General features: G+C 44.7%; 1 protein-coding gene across 2 annotated transcripts in view; it reads right to left on the bottom strand.

Annotated features, from left to right (window-relative positions):
- Efna5 (ephrin A5) overlaps positions 1-21,090 on the bottom strand; it is a 284,078-nt gene extending 262,988 nt beyond the window's left edge. For both annotated transcript variants that reach the window (XM_041631900.1, XM_041631901.1), the window contains exon 1: positions 19,200-21,090. In XM_041631900.1, the coding sequence (XP_041487834.1) occupies positions 19,200-19,324 (125 nt within the window). In that variant the 5' untranslated portion in view covers positions 19,325-21,090. The remainder of the gene's footprint in view (positions 1-19,199) is intronic.
- Between the last annotated feature and the right edge of the window lie 342 nt (positions 21,091-21,432).

The raw sequence follows: 21,432 nt of genomic DNA, 5'->3' as shown, positions 1-21,432 counted from the left end.
GACCACTTACAAGTCAAGTCTGGCTTGAAGATCTTCAATGTTTACCAGTGCCTGCTTATGCTGAAAGAAAATAAACTGCAGTAGCCTGCCCCCTTCACACTACAAATGCTTACTCATGAGGGGACAGGGTCTATGAGGTATTTCAGTCGGTTCAATTGTGCTGTGAACCTAAAACTGGTCTACAAACAAAACCAAACATCAAAACACCTCTTTTCTCCAACCTAAGCAAAAGCAGAGCCTCACATCCATAGCCCACAACCCAGCTAACGCACCTCTTCCACACACGTCTCAGGTAACTTCCCAGAATACAAGGCTCTCCTTGTACCTCCACCTCCACCTCCAAGGCCAGTCTACACACTTTGTTCCCATTGCTGATGGTCCTTGGGCTATTCCTCTAGTGTTTCCATCGTGACTATGAAAACCATGCCTGTCTATTCAGAATCTAGACTAAATGATTTCCCTTCCAGGAAGGGCTTCCCAGCACCCCGGGACAGATGTGGTCTCTCCTAGTGTGCACGGCATTCCATGCTCTGGTGTGACACTATTTGTCCTAACATGCGAGCGGAGCAGAACAGATTGGTGATTGTCTTAGCAATTAATGAATATTCTAATCATCCTGGTATTTGCCTGCATGTGGCCTTCAGCACGGGTGTATTCACATCGAACATCCCAGAAGACTGGGCTTTTACAGTGACCCTAAATATCAGTGGTGATAAAAACCTCCAAACATGTCGTTGGTTTTCCCTGTGTATTTATTAAAAATTATTTCATAGTTAAGACACATGAAGATCCTTTTTCTAATCATGTTTACTTTTCCGGTTAGTAAAAGAATTGGAATGGTTTTCACTAAAATATAAGTCAGCCAGCTGTTGGTTTGAGTTCTTGAATAAAAGATTAAAAAGAAAAAATCTTAGTCAGCATTTACTCACAGGAATACACTTTCCAAGAGAATCTGCACTCTAGCTAAAGGATGTCCGGAGAAAAAGTTCAAATTTCTCATAAGAACAACTCTCCATAACTTCAGAACTTCCATTTCTGAGCATATGGCTCTCCCCCACCCATCTGATACCTTTGGGATGCTGTGGCCCTTAGGAGGCCCAGGAGGGTGTGTAATCCAACATGACAGCTGAAGGCAGGAAGATTGACAGGGCCTCTGCCCGGGCATCAGGAAGGGAGTACTGTGCCTCTGGAATTCAGAGTTATCCATTTCTCTTTCGAGTTCCCCCAAAAGCTACCCATACTGTCCCGGAAAAGGCGGCATCACCCCCAAGGAGGCTGCGCTCAGAGACCAGCTGGACCCACCCAAACAAGCAGCTTCGTGTTTGCTGAACTTCTCTGCCGCAGACAAGATGGCCAGTGTTTCTGCACTTCAGGCCCCTCAATTCTCTGCAACCCCGCGCAAGCCCCGGCCGGCTTTGTGGCCAGCTCCTCTTTCCGCTGTGTGGTGCATTTGCGAGTTCAGCTGTGGGTCTGTTCATTTCCCTCCACGGCCTTTCTTCTCTCCCTGACACATGCATACTCCAGGCTGCGCTGGAGTGCTGAGTAAGCCGGAACAATGGGAGGCTTTGAACAGGGCTCAGGCCAGGCCCCAGTCAATATTTACTTCACTGTGAAGCCACTGTTCTAAAGCTCCTTCCAAGCAGAACTCAACAGTGAGGAGTCCCTAGAGGTTTCGAGATTTTTATTTTAACAAGAGGCAAGAGAGGGGTAGAGATGAGTAAATAGATTACTGTCCAAGCCACTTTTCTCAGAAAATAAGGGAGGATTTTCTACACAACAGGTTAGACTATCAATACTAATTAGCAATTTATAACAAGAAAAACCAATCGTCTTCCAAACACTGATTACTGCCGTCTTAAAACTCCAAATCAGGCTGCACAGCAAATCCACTTAATGCGACTCCTGTATATCTATCTCTGATCCTAGAAACCTGGAGCTTGCCAGTGTTTGCCAATGTTTGCCCCTGCTGCCCAGAATGGCACTACAGGACCCTGGTGCCCTTAATCTACCCTCCGTAACTTGCTTTTGATCCAGGTCTTCTACACGCTGTCCATTCCAGTGTGTCCCAAAGCGAAGTCGTGATTACCACACCCCATGGATGAAGAGTATGCCGTGGGACATGACTGTGCCGTCTGTCTTGGCAACAGATTGAGCAGGTTGATCGTGATGCTAACGGGAGTAGCTGGAGTGTGTGCTCCCTTCCCGCAGTTTGTGGGGGCTTGCTGAGGAACAGCACACAGGACACTGGTGTCACCATTCTCTCCTGTCGCCAACGGCGTTGAGACAATGTGAGGAGACTCTACTTAGGAAAAGCAAAACGATTTAACTGAAAATACGGTCAACTGCTCAGCTGATTTCATGCTTTTTAAATTTTGAAACAGAGTCAATTCTCACAGCATTAACCCATAAGAGGTTGGGAAATCTTACTAAAACGTATGAGATTATTACAGATTTCGATTAAAAATTTTCAGAATTGTCTGGTCTAGCTAATTGCAATGCTTACCATTCTACCCAAATCAGTAAGCAAACTGTGTTATTTTTATAACCTAATCACATATCCTGCCCTCAGTTCATAAAACTTCTATAAAGACAGAGACGAATCCAAACAGTTCAATGTTAAAAACAAGAGGACCTGCAACTGGCCAACGTTATCATTTATGACATTTTTTTTTAATTAAAGGGGCAAGTCATCATCTTCCAAATGCTAAACATGTAAACACTGTGACACAATTTAGCTTTGGCAAATACAAAGCAAGTCATTCAAACCATTCTTCCCTCCAAAATGTATGAACAGAGCGTGCAACAGAATTGCCTATCCTGTTACAGTTCACTCAAGTCATGAGCTGCCCTGACTCCAGTCTTTACACCATTTCCTGTATTAGTAAAATGCAAGCAAACAATGAAAATGTAATCCAACCCAATTGTTTCAACATGGAAAGCAGTTGTTACACACTCGATTGGATCGACAACACTCTCTCAGGGAAAGAAACTGCTGAGGAAGCCTGGTTCAAGTACTTTTCTGGCTGGTACTTTATAAAACTGATACGCAAGAATTTAAGAATCTATTTTTTAGTAACCCAATGCCTGTCAATCAGTCAAACTTCTTTACTATTCTTTTACAAAGAACATAAGCTTGGGGAGGAGGGGGGGGTGGAGGGGTAGAGAGATGGCTCAGCAGATAAGAGGAATAGCTGCCTGTCATGGGGTCCAGACTCCAGTTCCCAGCATCTACCTTAGACAGCTAAAAACCACCTGTACCTCCACACTTAGGTGTGCATATAAACACACAGACATGCACACATACACATGAATAAAAATAAATAAATCTTTTGCGGGGGGGGGGGAAGAAGCTTCTGATGGAGGCCACTGCAGCCACGCCACAGAACAAGGAAAATTACACAAAACTGAAAGTTGTGGAAAGCCGTTTTCATGGCAAACTTTAACTTCCAGTTTAAGAAGCTAAAGCTTTGGTATGTGATGCTAAAAGAGCAAATATAAGTAAGCCCAATGGTCCCCTGGACATACAATTTTAAATATTAAAGCGCTGTGCTTCTACGGGAAGTCTGTTCTGCCATGTTAGCCTGGCTCACTCACACAACCTCAGTGCTCCCAATGAAGAGCTCAATGGGCCTATTAGCGCTGGCCAAGCAGCACTAAGTGTCTGGGTGTTGCACATATGAATCACTGGCCATTTCCCTTCTGTAGCATGTTTCTCTCTTTGGGGGGGGGGGGATAATTAAGAGTAAAAGGATGTTCTCAAATAATGACGTAAGGACATGAATGCTATTTCAGAACAAATGGTGAGCTCATTTGCTATTCACCTAACTATAAACATACAAAGTAAAATCTGCTTCGAATAATTCCCAGACAGCTCTCCAAGGAAGCCATCCTTTGGCAGTGATGTAACTCGGGTTTCACTGAAAGAAGTATGTGCTCCTTGACAAATTCAGCTGGATGCTATGATCTGTCTGTGCTCCTCCCATTAATGTCTGCATAATTAATACGGAGTAAGCTCTAAGGCCATCAGGAGCAAGACTTCTGAAGCAGACAGGCATCAAGAGACTCACTGCCAGAGCCCAGAGCAGTGGGGCATAGATTCAGAAAACTCCAAGATCTCAGGGCCAGCCTGGTTGCCTGCAAGAACAGCCATAGACAGAAATTGATTTGTTTCAGCAAGCTCCTCATTGGAAATACAAGCATTCTCCAGGAGGGTGTCGGTATTCATTAATTTCTCCTTTGAGAAAGAGGTATCTCATTACACCTATGAAGACCAAAGCAGAGAACACAATATAGACAAACAAACCAAGAGAAAACAGGACATCAAAATAAATGACCAAATTGAAAAAAGAGATCCAGAACTCATCTCCGAGAAAGGTCTTGCAGACATGCCCTAAGTACCACTTTCCTGACATTTCTCCTTTAGTGGGAATAAAACGATAAATTGTAATGAGACCTTCTTCAAAACAAAATCTAGATAAAAAAAAAAACGCAATGCAAGTGCAAAATTCATAGATCCCAGACACCACAGCACACACTGATAAATTCGTCTTTTAAAACGTTAACTCTCCCAAGATGCTTTGAAAGGAAGATTTTATTTCTGAGAACCGAGTTTCTCCTTTGCAGTTTTTGTTTTATAATGCTTGCCTGTGTTGAGGCAGAGTGTTACAATAGAGCACAGGCTGGTTTTGAACTCATCCACTTCTGCCTCAGCCTCCCAAGTGCTGGGTCGACAGGCCTGAGCCACCCTCCCCACTTGAAGAACATTTTCATCTGCAATCCATAAGGACATGTTGGGTTTTATAGAGTGAGAGTCACCTGTATGACGTAAACGTGCCCCCTTGAACTCTGACCCTTCCGTTCCCTGGCCTGGGAAGCAGGTGTCTGTGTGAGTCTACACTCCAGGCTAAGTGCTAAAAAGAGGAATGCAGGTTCAGGAGAGCCTGGGCTCCTGCTTGGTTAAGGTCATGTAGGCTGTGCACTAGTGCTGATGTCCTCTATCCACCTTATCAATTTTAGGGTCTCCTATATACATTTCCCTTAAAATTTTCACAGAAGGAAGACATTATTTTTATCGCACTTATTTATTTATTAGGATGGGAAAAACTCAGGTTCATACGTGACACTAATGAAGGGAACTTCTAATTCAACCAGCAATAAAATTTAACTAGATCTAAAATTTAACAAAAAAAAAAAGCTAAAAGATGATTGGCAAATTCAGTTTGATATGATTTTGGCTTTCTTTCTTATTTATTTGATGTGTGAGAGTTGTTTCTTGCATGTAGTATATGAACCACGTGAGTGCTTGGCACCCACAGAGGTCAGAAGAGGGCATCAGATCTCTGGACCTAGACTTACGGATGGCTGTGAGCTGCCATGTGAGTGCTGGGAACTGAACTGGGTCCACTGTAAGAGCAGCAAATGCTCTTAACCACTGAGCCATCTCTCCAGCCCCTCACTATGTTTTTAAATATCTTGTGCGCTAAGCCTTGTGCCTCCATAATGCTCAAAAAAAAAGTTTTACCCTAAACATTTGTGATTACAAAACTCAAATTTAAAAAATAGATGAATTTAATGCTTTCCCCCCCCCTTAATGTTACCAAAACAATTGACATATATATCAGGGGTTGCCTAAAAACTCAATTACAATCTATTAATCTGACAAAAAAGTACCTTTAATAATCGTAAGATACATTTTTCAATATTCACTATATTTATCTACTGTTTTGTAAAAATGGGGGCGCAAAGTCAGGTCTTAGTGGCGCACGCCTTTAATCCCAGCCCTCAGAAGGCAGGGGAGGATGGATCTCTGTGAGTTTGAGGCCAGCCTGGTCTACAGAGCAAGTTCGAGGATAGGCAGGGGTATTAAGTAGAGAAAGCCTGCCCCCAAAAATTTAAAAAGAAAAAATGTAAAGGGGGAGGATGACCAAACACTAGTTAGAATTACTGACCATCGTCTACTTTACTTTAAGCCCGCCCTTAACCATACGTCGTAGGTCCATGATCCTATGCTGAATGAAGACATTCCCTTGGAGATATTCAAATAAGTTCACTTTAATCAGTCAATACAGCGGATTCCTAAATTTAAAGTCTTCTAAGGACATAGCTTCCCTTCTAAGAGCCACTTCTGCTCACGCACAGTGGCAGAAGCGCCTGAAAAATTCTTTAATCTAAGAGAATTGTAAACTGTAAAAACAGGGAGAGGGCCCCTCAACGATCCTATTGAGAAGCATCCTTCCTTTATGCCAGAGGAAGCACACACCCACGCGTACAAATGAACAAACAACCCTATACTGAATTACTATTCTTAATAATGTTCATTGTTCTTACCAACTGCTGCCCAGAATTTTAATTAAATTCATTATATCAAGAATTTAACAAGGGGGATGTTTGCTTCTGCTTTATAATTAACCACAAAAAGTGTTGGCAAACACTGTTATAAAATAAGAGCAAGCCAGGAGATGCGCTTCTTTATCCCAGCACTCGGGAGGCAGAGGCAGGCTGGTCTCTGTGAGTTCGAGACCAGCCTGGTCTACACAGCGAATTCTAGGCTAGGCAGAGCTGCAAAGCAAGACCATCTCTACAACAACAACAACAATAAAAATAGTTATTATAATTATAATAATTTTTGAAAATAAAGGGACAGCTAAGTAGAATGCTCACCATTGTCTTGGTTTTCCTTCCGAAGGACCTGAGAGTCAGCAGGTTTTATCTTTCTTTCCACATTAGCATCAAGTCTACTGAATGAGGCTTTCAGAGATGTAGGATTCATTTAGGTCAGTGGTACTGGATTCACCGCGACAGAATAAGGACAGAAACGATAAACAAAGGAAGGCGGAGTGTCCAAAGTCTAGCCAGCCCTGTGGCTACCTGTTGATGAAATCATCACACACTCTTGGCGACAGAAGAAACTGAGGCCTCTGGCACGACAGGACACAGAAACCTATCTATAGACTCTGTAGGAACAGCTTCGCGCTAAGGACACTGGCATCATAGAAATTTAGAACAGGAAGGATCTTCCCCCAGTAGGTAAAGCTCTGCCGGAAGTATAGGTTTCTGAAAGCCACACACAGGACACTCGGCCAGAGGGAACAGAAATACTGTTAATATGCATCTTCTGTGCAAATATAAAATAAACATTCTGGGCTCATTTGACCGCATGGAGTTAAATTAGAAAGTGTTAAAAATCTGGTTTTGAGGTGTCATCCCGAAACTTCAATTTACAGTGCCTTCGGGGAAGGTTTGCATGTAAATTCCCTAAAAATTCATAGCAAGGTTCTCATCAAACTTCTTGGGCCAAGACAACATTTCCACGGCAGTAGGATTTGTCTCCAGAGCGGACTTACAACCAAATCCCCAGCCTTCACCTTGTTAATGGTACATTTTCAATGAAGCATAAACCTCAATGTACGATTTTATTTTATATGTCTACAATTTGGCGGAAACGGCTAGAAATGAAGACTGCTGGGCCTTTCAGACCTTTTAAATGGAGAATAATTTCACTCATGCAAATAGGAAGCCATTTTTGAAACCACAGAGACGGTTCCATAGGAGGCCCAGGCAAACACCACCCAGAGTCCTTAGCCAGAGAGAATCAACCTCTCCCACTGAATATTCAGGGGACACCCAAGCCCAAATTAGTTCCCAGTCAAAGGTCTCAGCATCACTGGACATGACACTCTCCCCTGGTACCTTGTCAGAAATGTGAGAGACTGGGTCTCTACCTAGGTCTACTAAATTAAAATCTACCTTTCAGCAAGATTCCCCAAGGCCTCCAAGTGCACCCTAGGGGTAAGATAAAGGGACCTAGAAAGCACTGAATTTATGTTTCCTGGTGGCTGGCATGTTGTCTACAATACTCTATTGCCAGCTCTGAGAACCAAAACTGGTCCACAGGAGACACTTTACAGGCTCCTACCAAGTGAAATGATGTGAAGATTTCTTCTTTTTTCTTCTTATTTTCTACTCTGTCCTGTCATTTAGAGCCACAAAATTCTTAACTCTGAACCAAACTCTTGAATTCCTTACGGGCACAGACACCGCCTGCCTTCTCTCTGAGTCTTCGTTATGCCTCTCGGTGTTTTACACATGGTCTCACTCAATAAATATTTTATCAATCATAACTTCTAAGTATCTAACACATGAATATATTATTACTAATAGAAGATATTATTACTAATACCGACAACGTTCCTTTAATGTGAACTCTTTTTTTTTGAGATATGTTTGAATCAATACAAAATTCCTGAATTCCCCCATTTGGATCTGGTATGAGACACAAGAAATGCATTCTCTTCATACAGAGAGAATTCACCCAAAGAATGAAAAGTGTTCGTCTAAAGCATTTCTAGAAGACACAGTGACTCTAGGCAGGATCCTCCACACAAGCGGAGTGTGAAGTGACCGCAACCCAGAACTGGTTCTGAAACACCCTGCTACTTAATAACTCAAGGGCTTGTGAGCAAACATACCGAAGCTGTTGACGGTTGAAAAAAAAAAGCACTATTTCTTGTTTTGTTTCCTTTCTTAAATACATCAAAACAGTGACCAGGACAGTGACACAGCACCAAAAAACTGACCGTCCTGAAAGCGACACAAACATTTAGGTAAGGAACTATCAATTTTCAAGAAATGATTGTAAGGAAAAATCAGATAATTAACAACATGTGTGCATTGATTACAAGACCATGCCCAAATAATATCTAAATTAATGAGATACTCAGAGGCATAAATTGACTGATTCCATCTAGGCACTAAAGTGTAGGGGCTCTCCATCAAAGAACTGTTGTTCTTAAACCTAATTAGCTGAGCTGGATAGCTTATGTACATTTTGTTGCCAATGGTTCATTTAGATTCAGAAAACATATAGATTAAAAATGAACCAGAAGGTATGTCTGACCCTATGTGTAGACATATGAACTTCTCTCTCTCTCTCTCTCTCTCTCTCTCTCTCTCTCTCTCTCTCTCACACACACACACACACACACACACACACACACACACACACACACCATGTTGTTGTCTTCCCAAGAGGACAGTCAACAGTGGTGATAGCTGAGTGTGTAATTAGTTCTCATTGTTCCCCTGACAGCTATAGTTCAACAGAAGACCTTTTCCTTTTTGTGTTGTAAATGCTATGGAAAAAAATACATTAATAACAGACATTTAATTGTGGGCCCAGCAACCATAGAGGAACCACAGCTAGAAAAAAAGTAAAGTCTGCCTACAAACACATTTGAATTTGTGGGGGAAGGGAGTTTCTTTCCCCAAGTAGAAGAATCTCCAAATATTGATGACGGGCATAAAATGAGGGGGAAAGCTTCAAAATAACACCCAAGTCTCTGGACAATAAAACATGTATAAGTGTTACACCAGAACTAAAACCAAGAATAGTATAACGCTTACACTAAAATATTAATAAGAATAAAGGCATTGCTTATTAATAAGGGAAATACTCTTTAGAATAGCTTTATGTTTTTGATAACAGCTGGGAAGAATACAGAGGTTCAGTATTAAGTTATGGTTTTTGTCTCATTTTTCACAGAATTAAAATATATACATTTGCATCTTCTATCTGGGTGCTACATTTCCTAAGGCTTACTTCAATTTCTTTTATATAGTATTTAAAATGAAGCATCCCCAAGTTGCTGCCAGGGTGGACATGAGATCTGCCACCGAGGTCCTTTCTTGTCTGATTAATTAGTAACTGGGAGACACGTTTTGGCAGCTTTCATTTCCCTATTATTTTCCCTCGTTTGACACAAAACCCTGTCAGAAGCACGACTATTTGAACTGCACCCCTCTTTAGTGCTGGGTCACTAAATGCTAATAAATGGAGCCCCTGCCAAAAAAACTACAGAAATAGGCATAAAAGTTTATTGAGGCAGTAACAGTAAACAAATATATGAAGAAAACACGGAATGCCACAGTATCTAAAACAGTAATGGTCTGCCTGAACCCAAAGGTTACTGGCAAGATTGCAGACCTGGAACGAAAAGAAAAGGCCTTTAACAAAGCGTTTCTTTCAGCTATCTTTAAAAAAAAGTATTTGCTAAATAAAGCAGGCAAGTGCTTTGTCCCAGCAGAAAGGTACCTCTGAGCCTCCCTTATCCTGCCTTATTCCAACTGGAGGAGTAAACTTATCTGGAAGCAAAGATTTGTAGCAACCGCACTGACAGTGACCACATCCAGAAGACAGCAGAGCTGTGAGCCCGAGAAGCGTTTCTCCTAAAGGGTGCGGGCGAGGCTCTTCCGAAGCTGGGAAGCCTGGTGAAGCCCTGCAAGGCTGCAAAGAACCACAGCATAGGCCGCAGGGGCTCCATCTCAAAGTGTCAGTCACTTCAAACCGGTCCCCTGCTACGATGGTGGCTCAGGACACTTATGTGCCAGGACAGAGGCCATGCGGTGCGAGTCAGAGGTCACTGCTTCCACATTCCCACATCTGTCTGAATCTTCTTGCACTGAAACAATAGAAAGGGGCCGGGGTCCATTTGCTCACACTTTGTTTAACCTAATTGTTAAATACAAAAGACAATTTCCCCATATTGAGAGTTGCCTTAACCTTTCTTTCCAGTCTCACTTGTCCCCGTTAACTTAAACACTATAAAAACGTTCTTCAGTAGGTTAAGTCTCCTATATATTAAGCTCCAAAAAATATATATATAAAATAAAAAAATGCAACAAAACAGTTATCCCACTGACATCTCAGAAACAACATCTATCATGTCTTTCCCCCATCATCAAATCCTGGGTAACAATTAATGACTTCACTAAAACCATAACTTAATTTTACTCAAACCACAAGACCACATTTCCTACAGGAAAACGCTTTCATCGTGCGTGTTCTCGTAGTAAGAGGCAAGAGCTAATTGTTAATTACAGTTTTTAACCTATATAAATAAGTCACTAGTAGAACTTAAAATGGAAACTCTGACAGCTCGGAAACAGCATTAAAAACAAAGGTATTTGTTAGTTCATTTAAAGCTAAAAGGTCACTTTGAATGCTCAGCTATTTTAATCTTCTCCACCAGCCTGTCAAAGGAAAGGAGATGTTGGACCAGAGAGAAGCTTTCTGGTTAAAAAAAAAAAAAAAAAATCTCTGCCAACTCAGATCTTGACTTTAACCGTAAGATGTCTATCTGTTCTTTAAGCATGAGGCTTATTTGCCCACTTCACCCTGCATCTAGAACCACGCAAGCGCCTCTTCTACTGAACTCTAGTGATCTGAAGCAGACCGAGGGCCCAGTTTAAACGAGACAGACGGAGATGGGCTACTTTAGAAATTAATCTTCAGGAAGCCTTGCTTTTACCAAAATACAAGATAATGATGTTCCCAGACATCATCAAACAGATGCAGCAGCAAGAAGTGTAGGGTAAACTTTTGGTAAAGTTTACCAGGCCACATGTTCTTCCAACTGTACCCAGAAATACAGAACGTGCTAGAAAGCAGAGCAGACTCAGCCCATATGATCTCACAAGTTTCAGGAACAAATGTGCTTGCCTCTAAAATAATTCTCTTTTAATACCCTCAAAAGAGTGTGTTTTAAGAGAGAGAGAGGAGAGAGAGAGAGAAAGAGACTGAGAGACTGTATTTCATGGGCACCTGGGCTCTGACATCACCTAATGCTTCTTAAAGCATACAAATGCTTTAATTTAGGAAGCATCCTCATTTCTACCCCTGCCTCTTACTGCATAAAGATACCTGGTAATGACCATCAATTATATATGTTCCTGCTTGGGGGGCGGGGGGCACTGATGTCAGACAATAGGAAGAACTACTTAATTGGGTCAGCAAAAAAAAAAAATCAGTAGAGAGGGTGGGGGTGCCGACATATTGTCTTGAAATTAGCAGTGAACCGTAAGCTTTGAGAGAAAAGCACATATGGAAATATGGTATAGCCTAGCATTTAACATTAAAATACGACACACCTCAGCTAAGCACATCAACACTACTTAAAACACCCTTTTGTCAACTCAACACAGGAAGACAGCATTTTCGTGACTTTGTAAATGAGCTAGTGCTTTAACACAGAGTCCCACCAAAATGCTTACTTGGTGGTTTAGCCCGCTTCTGCATCCATATTCATTTCCAGACGATCTTCATGAGAAAAATGAAATCGGACTTAAAACAAGATGGCTGCTTTGAGAGGGGGGAAGAAAAGAAAAATGCTGGAAGCCAAACCCAGCTTTTCTAAACGCAGAAACAGGACTTTCGTCTTATTCTAATTTCTGTGTGTTCATAAACACTTCTACCTGGGAACACAACGGTTACACGGTACAGATCTTTGAACGTATTAATAACAAAGCCACTTCTCCAAATGGTCCAATCTTTGTGTGCACACAGCACGACTGTCCAAGGCCTACACGCAAGTGCGTGGCGATCCTGGGGCATCACAGATGGGTAAGTTCTCACTTCCGTTTCACACCAAATCATGATCTCCAGTCATGAAAATCAGGCCATTGGCTAAACCACAATAGGAATAATATCAACTCAAATCTCTTAAGAATCCTATACAAAAACACACAAGCAGTTCAACTGCATTTGTCCTCGTAGAGTTAAAGCATAGGAACCCAACTGTTCAGAATCTCTCCTAGAAATGCATTCGCCGACCTTCCCTGAAGTAAGGGCAGATTAATTTGATGACTTCCATATAAAAATTAAAAATATTTCCCTCCATCTTGAAATAACTTTTAAGTAGATTTTTTTTAAAAAAAAATCTATAAACCTATTTTTATTCCTCCCTTGGGTGGAAAATAAGACCTGACAGTAACATTTTCTTCAACCTGTCAACTGTCAGTTGCGTGAAGGATGTTTCTAAAGATGACAAAGGGTTAGTTTTCCTTATTGAAAATGATAGAATTCACCTGAATGAAAGCTGAGTGAGCCCTCGTGAGTGTGCTGCAGTCGCTCAGCAGCTAGGTACTTCAGGGGGAGTTTTCAATATCTTAGAGTAATGTTTGTTGAAACATATGGGTCACTGTTGGAAAACTAGACTCAGAAAGCTCAAAAATCAGGAGTTTGTATCCATGTAAATCGTCTATGGGCAAACGCTACATGGATTTCAGGAGCTCAGCAATACTCCTTTAGGGAATGCAGTAAGGACTATGGACCATCAAGAAGACCAAAATACATGGATTTCTCTTCACCAAGAAGTATGTATAGTCATTTTTGCACAGAGAGTTTACGTTACTAATGTTTACTTTTAAACCAAGTGGTTCAGTGTCATGGTGCCGACTTGCTCGTGACTGACTACATTTTGAAAACATAAAAATGCAAACAGATTTAAGAGGGGAAAAAAGCGGACTTCCTAGTGGTGAGTGATCTCCTATTCAGAAACACTGGAAGTTCACATTAATCACAAGAAACTTTTCTACAAAACATCTCAGGACATGGGTTGAAAAGCAGACTAACATATAAATGGAAGAGTATAAATCAGCCCCTTCAAAGAGACAGTAATTTATTGACGCTTGGCCAAGACCACTATGGTAAGACAAATTATTAAAAGTGAGCATTAATAACTCATTCCTCATACTCCTCTTTGAAGTTTTTATGCCTGAATATGAAGGTGGTATTTGTCACAACTGATCAAAATACAATTTTTCCCCTCTGTGTAGAAGGCTCGTCTGAGTGAGTTGTCCCAGGCAAGGGACAAGGACTGCCTTCCTCACTGTGCTTGGGGGAACACAGGCTTCCTTTTCACTATGGATATTGTAGTTATGCTGTTATTTTAATAGTTTGTATACTACTTGTGAGGAAAAAAATCAATACCATGGACTGACTCAACAGAGTGGCTCATTCCTGAAGAGACCATACCTTTTAAAACCCTTCTAACGAAGGAGCTTTTTCAAAGCAGTCAGAAAAGGAATGGAGTCTTTTTCAAAAATTAAGCAAATGACTTACTTTGAAAAATAGACTATACAATGCACCAAATACTACTATATACATAAAATTGTTTTTTAAAACATATTCTTATGTTTTGTTCCTCTCTCCCTCCAACCTCCCTCCCTCTCTCTCTCGGATAAATTATTTTGGCATCTTCTTTTCCTACTCTAGCAAAGCCCAGGACTCGAAGGACTAATTGTACGCATTCACTTTCTTGGCCCAGCGTGAGGCTGGTAGGATGCTCCTTTCATAGCAACAGAAGAGAAGGGAAGTACCATCTTTATCTGTCCCTGTCCAACAGGAAGCCAGGTCAGTGGGGAGACGGCCATGAAATGCCTGTTCAGAGAGGCACTTTGCAAGATTAAACAGCAGAAAACTCAGGAAGCGAATCTGCCCCCAAAAGCTAAGTGTTCCATCTAAACCTGCCCCTGTTGTCACAGGCAGAGAGCTCCAACGCTATTGTGTAGCAGGCACAGAATAAACCTGGCTCAAGTCACACCTCGGAAGAAGGGAACTCCTAACAGCTGGCTATGAGAGCTTGGACTACTCAGTTTCTTGATACTGGTTTCATACTGAAAAGGCTGAATGAGCCCGGATAGCAGCCTCACGCAGCACTGGTGTGTCAGTCACCTTAGAAGCAGACAGGATATGCTTTCCTATGACTGTAAAATAATGCTCATCATGGCTGGGGAATAATAAACTCAGCGGCTAATCTTGCTCTGTTAAACTCCAGGAAAGGCAGGCCGAAAACTAAGATGAGGACTTCTGCAAATGTCTGTCTCTGAAAGAGAGACGAAGGGAGGGTGGTGTAGACCACAGATCTATAAATGGACACACATAAGGACATGAGATACCCATCGAATGTAGAGTACTTACGTAACTCTGATATAAATATCAAAATGATAAACTTATCCCAATACAGTTAATAAAAATGATAACATTACATGGCACTGGAACTCAGAGTTTGATTTCTTATGATGCCATTTTTTTAATGTGTTTTGAACATATAAAGACATCACTTTAAACATGTGAAACTTCCAGAAATAAAGAAATCCTTTACAGATTCAATCACAGACCCCACTGGAAACAAAGATGACTTTGCCCTCTCCCTTCACTCCTTGTGCCTAGATTTAAACGGTGATGATTTCATTTCCTTGTCAATGAAAAAAAGCACAGTGCCAGGGTTCTGGCATACATGACCAAACTGACGATGGCTTGGATGTTTTTAAAATGAACCACTGAATTTGGAAAGACAAATACCCAAGGGAATACTCTTAGAAAAATATTAGCACTTCTCCCTCCTTTGCTGTGTGCATGGGTCCCTCACCTTCAGAAACACTCAGGGCTGCTAGCCCACAACTCCGATCACTTTCAGAACTCCAGACGAAAACACAACCAAACAACGCAAGTGAGCTACTGCTCGTAGGTGACAAGCTTCTAGTTCCTACAGAAATGAAAGGATGCAAAGGAAAAAGAAAACTAGATTGTGCTTAATGAAACCTAATACGCTTAATAAACTCTTAAACTAATAATATTCATACCTTAGCAGAAGCAAAACACAGATTGTGGAGAGCTGCATCCGCTATATTTGCAACTGTCTTTTTTTTTTTTAACTCCCTTACCTACAATACAGATCAGAAGACATATTTAATGACTCCAGCATCACTTTGGCAAATAGAGAAACTAAAGAGCAACGTTCACTATACCACGGCGTTTAAAAGAATAGTTGTTGCGAGCTTTGACCTGTTTACAGCAATCTTCAGGTTAATGGACGTGTTCTTAATATTAAGTCGTGTCTATTTGTATAAGCACAGCTACCAAGGGGGGCGATGCAAATAAAGTTTTATTATTGTAAGTGATCTTCAAAAGTTCCTTAAAATCTTTCTACAGTTTGAAGTTAAAGCAAATAGGTATACTCTCTTTGAGTGAGATTTTCATTGGGCAAATCACTCCCTTACAGCCCAGCTAGCATGCAGTTTAATAGTAAAGAGGATTGTCTACACTCTTAGGTAAAACTCCAGCAAGGCTTCACAACTGAGAAACGTGAAGGATGCAGTTAGGCAAACGTGATATAGTACTTCTATTCAGACTGATATTTCTCAGTTGCTATTGCACAGATTTGTGCCAATTTGATGCATAAAATCAATTAGGTTCACTGCCTAATAAATACTGGCAACTAAAAGTTAGCAACGTTGAAAAGCTGAACATCCATTTCCCAGGAGTGACCAGCACGGAGAGGAGCTCTAGCTGTAGATCTATAATGACAGGACATGAATTTATATTTTCCTAGAATCAACGCAAAGTCAGGAAAGATACTCCATAAGGTAGACAAAATTCTATGTGCCTCAGAAGTTACTTCAAGTAATGTTACAGAGTGAGCTGCCTAATGCTTATGACCAAGATATATTTAATTTTATTTCAACCCAATAAACACAGTTTCAAGCAGAATCTAACAGAAGTTAAAATATATTTACTTTGTCTACAGAAACTATTCATTCTTATCAGTTTAATGTGCTCACTGAACTTTTAAGTTAAAATAGAATTTAAATTTCAAGTAATATAGTCTACTTATTTTTCCAAAGGCTGAAGTCTGTTTATTGCTTTACTGATTCAGCAAAATCTTGACTCATCTAGAGAAGACCAAAAGTCGGGGCTAGCTTACTTTACAAAATCATAATGTATATGAAAAGGAAATACACAACATTCAATTTGTAATACTGAATAAATTCATACAGATTCTATGACATGTTTTCTATCCCTGGGACAAAGAATTGGTTTTTACTTTGAAATTACTTGTTTTTCATTTGCCCCCTGGGTTACAGCAAACTGACTTTTTCTAATGTATAAAAAGTACATTTCACTCAATAAAGCTGAATTAAAACTACCTACAACTACCTATCTTTAAAGTAAGTTTTAATTTAACAACATACCACAATAAATGCCTCCGTATATCCCTAAGACTATAAAACGTTGGATCTGAGAAAGGTCCCTTACTCTTTTTTGGAATGTCATCAAATTGCTAATAATCAAATAGGGAGACATTTTCCGCAGTGTTCAAATTAGCAGGCTAGTTTAAGATCTACTCCTGGTATTTAAAAAAAAAAAAAGTCTACAGATTCTAACTTAGAGCAGGTTCAAAGCCACCGTGGTATCCTGAGAGAAAGAGTTTTCTTTAGGCAGGCCAGATTTATTTAAAAAAAATATGACCTATGACAAAAATCAATTTGCTAATCTCAAACTAAACAATGGTATCAAAAGACTAAAACTGAGATAAAATGTCCTGCAACTTACTGAGCCTAACTTGACAGGTGTGGGGGTGGCAGATCAGACATTTTTGATGCTTCCTTCTGCTAAAATCCAGGGCAAAGTGGAATACCCACCTTTGTAATGAATGAATACCAGGGCAAAAAGATCTCACTGAGTTTTTAAGTGACAAACAAGAGCCAACTGTCTCAAATTCAAACAACTGACCCTACTGGATAAAGCACTTAAGTTTAAAAATACAAGCTGTTGTTCCATACACGCTTCCCAATAAAGTCCAGAGAGGACTACGCCAAGCAACGTAATTAGACTCTAGACTTGCTTTTAACACCATCGTAACTGGAAAGCTTGCTCTATCTGTCTTGTCGGCTTTAATAAAAGGCAGATTCTTCAGCACAGTCGTCTCTTTCTCTTTTCCTAATAGTAGTTAGTGGCGTGTCAAAGAGGAAATAGTTTCCCATTCTAATTCCCACCCCCATAACACCCTTTTTATTAAAAACGCAAAGTTTCAGGGATGTCTCCACTTGTGCTAGGCAGGTACTTAGGACTTAAGGCTACCTGGGTGTGACTGGGCTGAAGGAACAGGGCGGGGCAGATTCTCCCTAGGCTGGGCAACCCTTAGAGCGTTCCTGGAGAAATCGGCTCTTCATCCCAGCTGACCCCAGTCAAGCTGGGAATCCTCGCGAATTCACACGGAGGGCAAGCTGGAGGCGCTAGAAAGGGCTGGTGGGAAACTGGATTGGAGGTGTCCGCCGGCCCCCTAGTCCAGAGCAGTAGATGCGCCACAGCCACAGGCTCAGCCCTCGGCCTCCCGCCTCTTTTCTCGCAACTTCCACTTCGGCTCAGAGAAAAACCTATGATCTTAGGTACAAGCGATACTGCTTCCCTCCCAGGACAACACCAGTACCAGCCCACAGCAGGAAGCCGAGCGAAGTGGGCCCTGCGGGCCCGATTGCTGGTCCAGATTCGGGAGAAAGTACGGTCTGGAAATGCTCCGGACCCGAAAGGGTCTGCCTGGTGCTGGAGACGACCCTCCTCCCCTCTCCAGGGTCCAGAAACACAGGGTGGCTGCGGCTGGCTGGGGCCCAGCACGTGCGCTGGGGCAGTCCCCGGAACCCGCCTCTAGCCTCCCGCGTAGCCCGCGGGCTTCGGGGTCGCGGGCACTCAGTTCCAGGTAACCGCGCGTCCCTCCAGCTGCGCAGAGCCAGGCCCTGGGGCGAAGGCTCCCACCTTCCGGCTCGCCAACTCCGGCAGCTCGCTCTGCACTCGTGACGTAACCCGGCATTCGATCAAACTTTCTGGCACCTTAAGCCCACTGGGGGAAAGGAGGGTGCCCGAGCTACGAGAATCCTTTCCACCGCCAAGCGCGCTGGGCCTTAGACCGACTCGGGTTGGGGGGGGGGTGTCACCGAACAGTTTTCTCTCAGTTAAAAAGAACATTAAAACCTAAAGCTTCCGCTTTCCATCAACACACGACCCCCCCCCCCCCCACTTCGCTTCCCCTAACCGTGCGCTCTGGGAGCGCACAGGGGGAAAAGGAATTATGTTTAAATTAGAAACAAACAAACAAACAAAAAAAAAAACAACCACTTAGATGTTTAGCTGGTTCCCCGGGCCCAGTCTTGTACCCCCAGGCTCCAGGAGCAAACTCTCGCCGATACGCACCCAGAGCTTTTCCCAAACCCATGCCCTAAGCCGAGATCCGGAGGTGCAAGCCAGTCTCCCCGGCTTGCAAGCCAAGTCGCTGGTCCCCGGCTCCCGCCCATTTTCGTGCCTTTCCCAGCACCCCCTCGGAGGCAGCGGCTCCGCGCAGCCCAGGAGATTCCAAGCAGCAGCCAGCCGTTCCTGCGGCCGTAGCTTAACAAAGAGCGGCGCGGAGCGAGCGCTTCCCGCCGGCGCCCGGCAGTCAGCAGCCAGCAGCGACCGGCGACGCAGGCAGGCTCCTAGGGCGCGCGCTGCCTGCGGCTGGTGCGCGCCGCTCCCGGCCACCGCTGCTCCCCGCTCCCGGCCCAGGCCCGCGGAGCCCGAGCGCTCGGCGCCCCTACCCCGGCCACCTTACCTGGGGTTGCTGCTGTTCCAGTAGACAGCGTAGCGGTCGGCGACGACTTTGGAACCCGGGTCCTGGCTGAACACACACATCCAGAGCACCAGAAACAGCAGCGTCAACATCTCCACGTGCAACATCACGCCTGGCCAGCGGCGGAGCCCCCGACGCGCCACTCCGGGGAGAGAGCGGGGATCCAGAGGGAGGGAGGAAGAGGGGTAGAAAGAAGAGACCAGACCGGACGCCAAATAAATATGAATAAATAAAATGATGGGGCGAGAGAAGCGCGGCAAGCGCGGGAGGAGGAGGGCGAGAAGAAAAGAAGGCAGTGGGTTGCGGCGGGAGGGGGGGGACAAACTCGCACCCCCCCTGAAGGGCTCGGGAGGGGAGAAGAATCACAAGACGGAGAGACGCGTGCGTGTGTGCGGTGGCGGCGGCGAGGGAGGGGGAAGGGGTGCAGAGCTGTGTCTCGGGCGGCGGCTGCAGGCCGGTCACCCCGGGAGAGGGAGGTGCGTGCGGGGCCGGGCGGCGGCAGCGCGGGTCAGGGCAGGCGGCGGCGCACGCTGCACAGTCACCAGGAGTTGAGCGCCGCGGCCTCGGGGAGACATACACCGGCCCGCCGGGCCCGGCTCAGCGTCGGCTCCGCGTACGCAGGGTTCCTCTGCTGCCCTGGGCCCTCGCTGTGCGCCCCGCTTTGCTCCAAGTTACTTTGGCGGCCGGAGAGAAACTGCGGGAGGAGGGCGCTGTGTGGACGAGGGCGGCGCGGGGGGGGGGGCAGGCTGGAGGGGGGGTTCTTCACGCTTGTAGCCCCTGGAGTCTGGACGCTGCCCGGAGCTTCCCTCTCTGTCTTGGCCCGGCGACCCCCGCAAGGCTCGCTGGAGTCTTAGGTACTGCGGTACCCGGAGGTGCGCAGAGAAGGGTGGGGATCCGGATCCGCAAGCCCGGCTCCGTCGGCGTCCTGGAAGAGCCTAAAGCCGCAGCTGCTCAGGCGAAGAGAGGAAGAGCGGGCTTGCCTCGAAAAACCTCAAAGAAAAGTTTGGCTCTCCCCGTCTTCCAGCAGGTCCCCAGAGGAGTCCGACCGCAGAGGCAAAGAGAGATGGCACCCCCGGGCGCTGGCTGAGTCGGGAATTTCTCCGGCTTGCTTTTCTTGGCCGGCTGTGGGTGCAGCCGTGAATGAAGAGCAGAGGTTGTGAACCAGCCAGGCGGGGCTGGGATGCCCAGACCTGCAGGGCGACGCCAACCCAACTGCTATGCTGGAAAGCTGGAGGGGAAACAATCACTTTCCAACCGAGCCCTCAGAGTCCGGGATGAGCTGATGTCAGTCTCCGATCGCCTTCTGGGAGCGAGCCTGAGCCCCCCACACCGCGTGCCAAGAGCCCCGGGGTGAGCTCTCAAAAGTGTCCCTGTGACTCCGACCGGTCCGGCCCCAAACCCAGCAACTTGTAGAGATTCATCAATCAGTTTGCAACCGGGAAAAAAAAAAAGAGAGAGAGAGAGAGGGAGAGGGAGCACGGCACGAGCTGGTAGCACCTCCCCGGTGACTACATCAGAAAACCTTCCCGATCTGAAGCTGCCTCCTCTTTCCCTCCTTAGGCACAGCAGTAACGAGAGGTGAAAGCCACCAACCGAATCTCCAAAGCCTCTGCCCAGGCGGGAAAATAAACTTGAGTGCAGCAGAGCGCGAGCAGCCTGGAGAGGCTGGAGGACTGGCGAGAAGTAGAAAGGGGTAAAAGTCAGTTTTGCAAAAGAGGAGGGAAAAAAGAGAGAGAGAGAGAAAAAAAATGCTTTATGGGGGAAAAAAAAAAACCTCCTCGGGCACGCCCCCTCGTTAATGACCTGCGTGTAAAGCCGACTGCCGCGGCGGCCCAAGCGGCAGCAGCCTCAGCACAACGCGAGGCCGCGCGCGTGAACGTGGACGTGGGCGGCGGGGGGGGGGGGGGCTCCGCCCGGGCGTGTTGCGCGGGGCGCTGGGTTGGCAGGCGGGCGAGCGCGGGTGTGAGCACCGGACCGAGCAGGGGGGGTGGCGCCGCCAGTGCTGCCTCCTCCGCGGCCCAGGTCATGTGGGTTGCTTTTTTTTTTTTTCTAGTCCCCCCTCCCTCCTTCCAAGCAGTTTACTTGTGAAGGGGGGGGGGGGGGGTTGATTGGAGTAACCAGTCAGGGAGAGGCCTGCTGTTTGCTTACAGATCGGGGTTTTTCCTCTCTCTTTTCTCTAACCGGATTGGTTTGCTCCCCGAGAAAGAGGCGTTTT

This window comes from Microtus oregoni, unplaced genomic scaffold (genome assembly GCF_018167655.1).
Source record: "Microtus oregoni isolate MIOR12 unplaced genomic scaffold, Mior012 000038F_ref0000394, whole genome shotgun sequence".
NCBI classification, from domain to species: Eukaryota; Metazoa; Chordata; class Mammalia; order Rodentia; family Cricetidae; genus Microtus; species Microtus oregoni.
The sequence above is the reverse complement of the archived record's forward strand: the minus strand, read 5'-3'. Positions and strand labels throughout refer to the sequence as shown.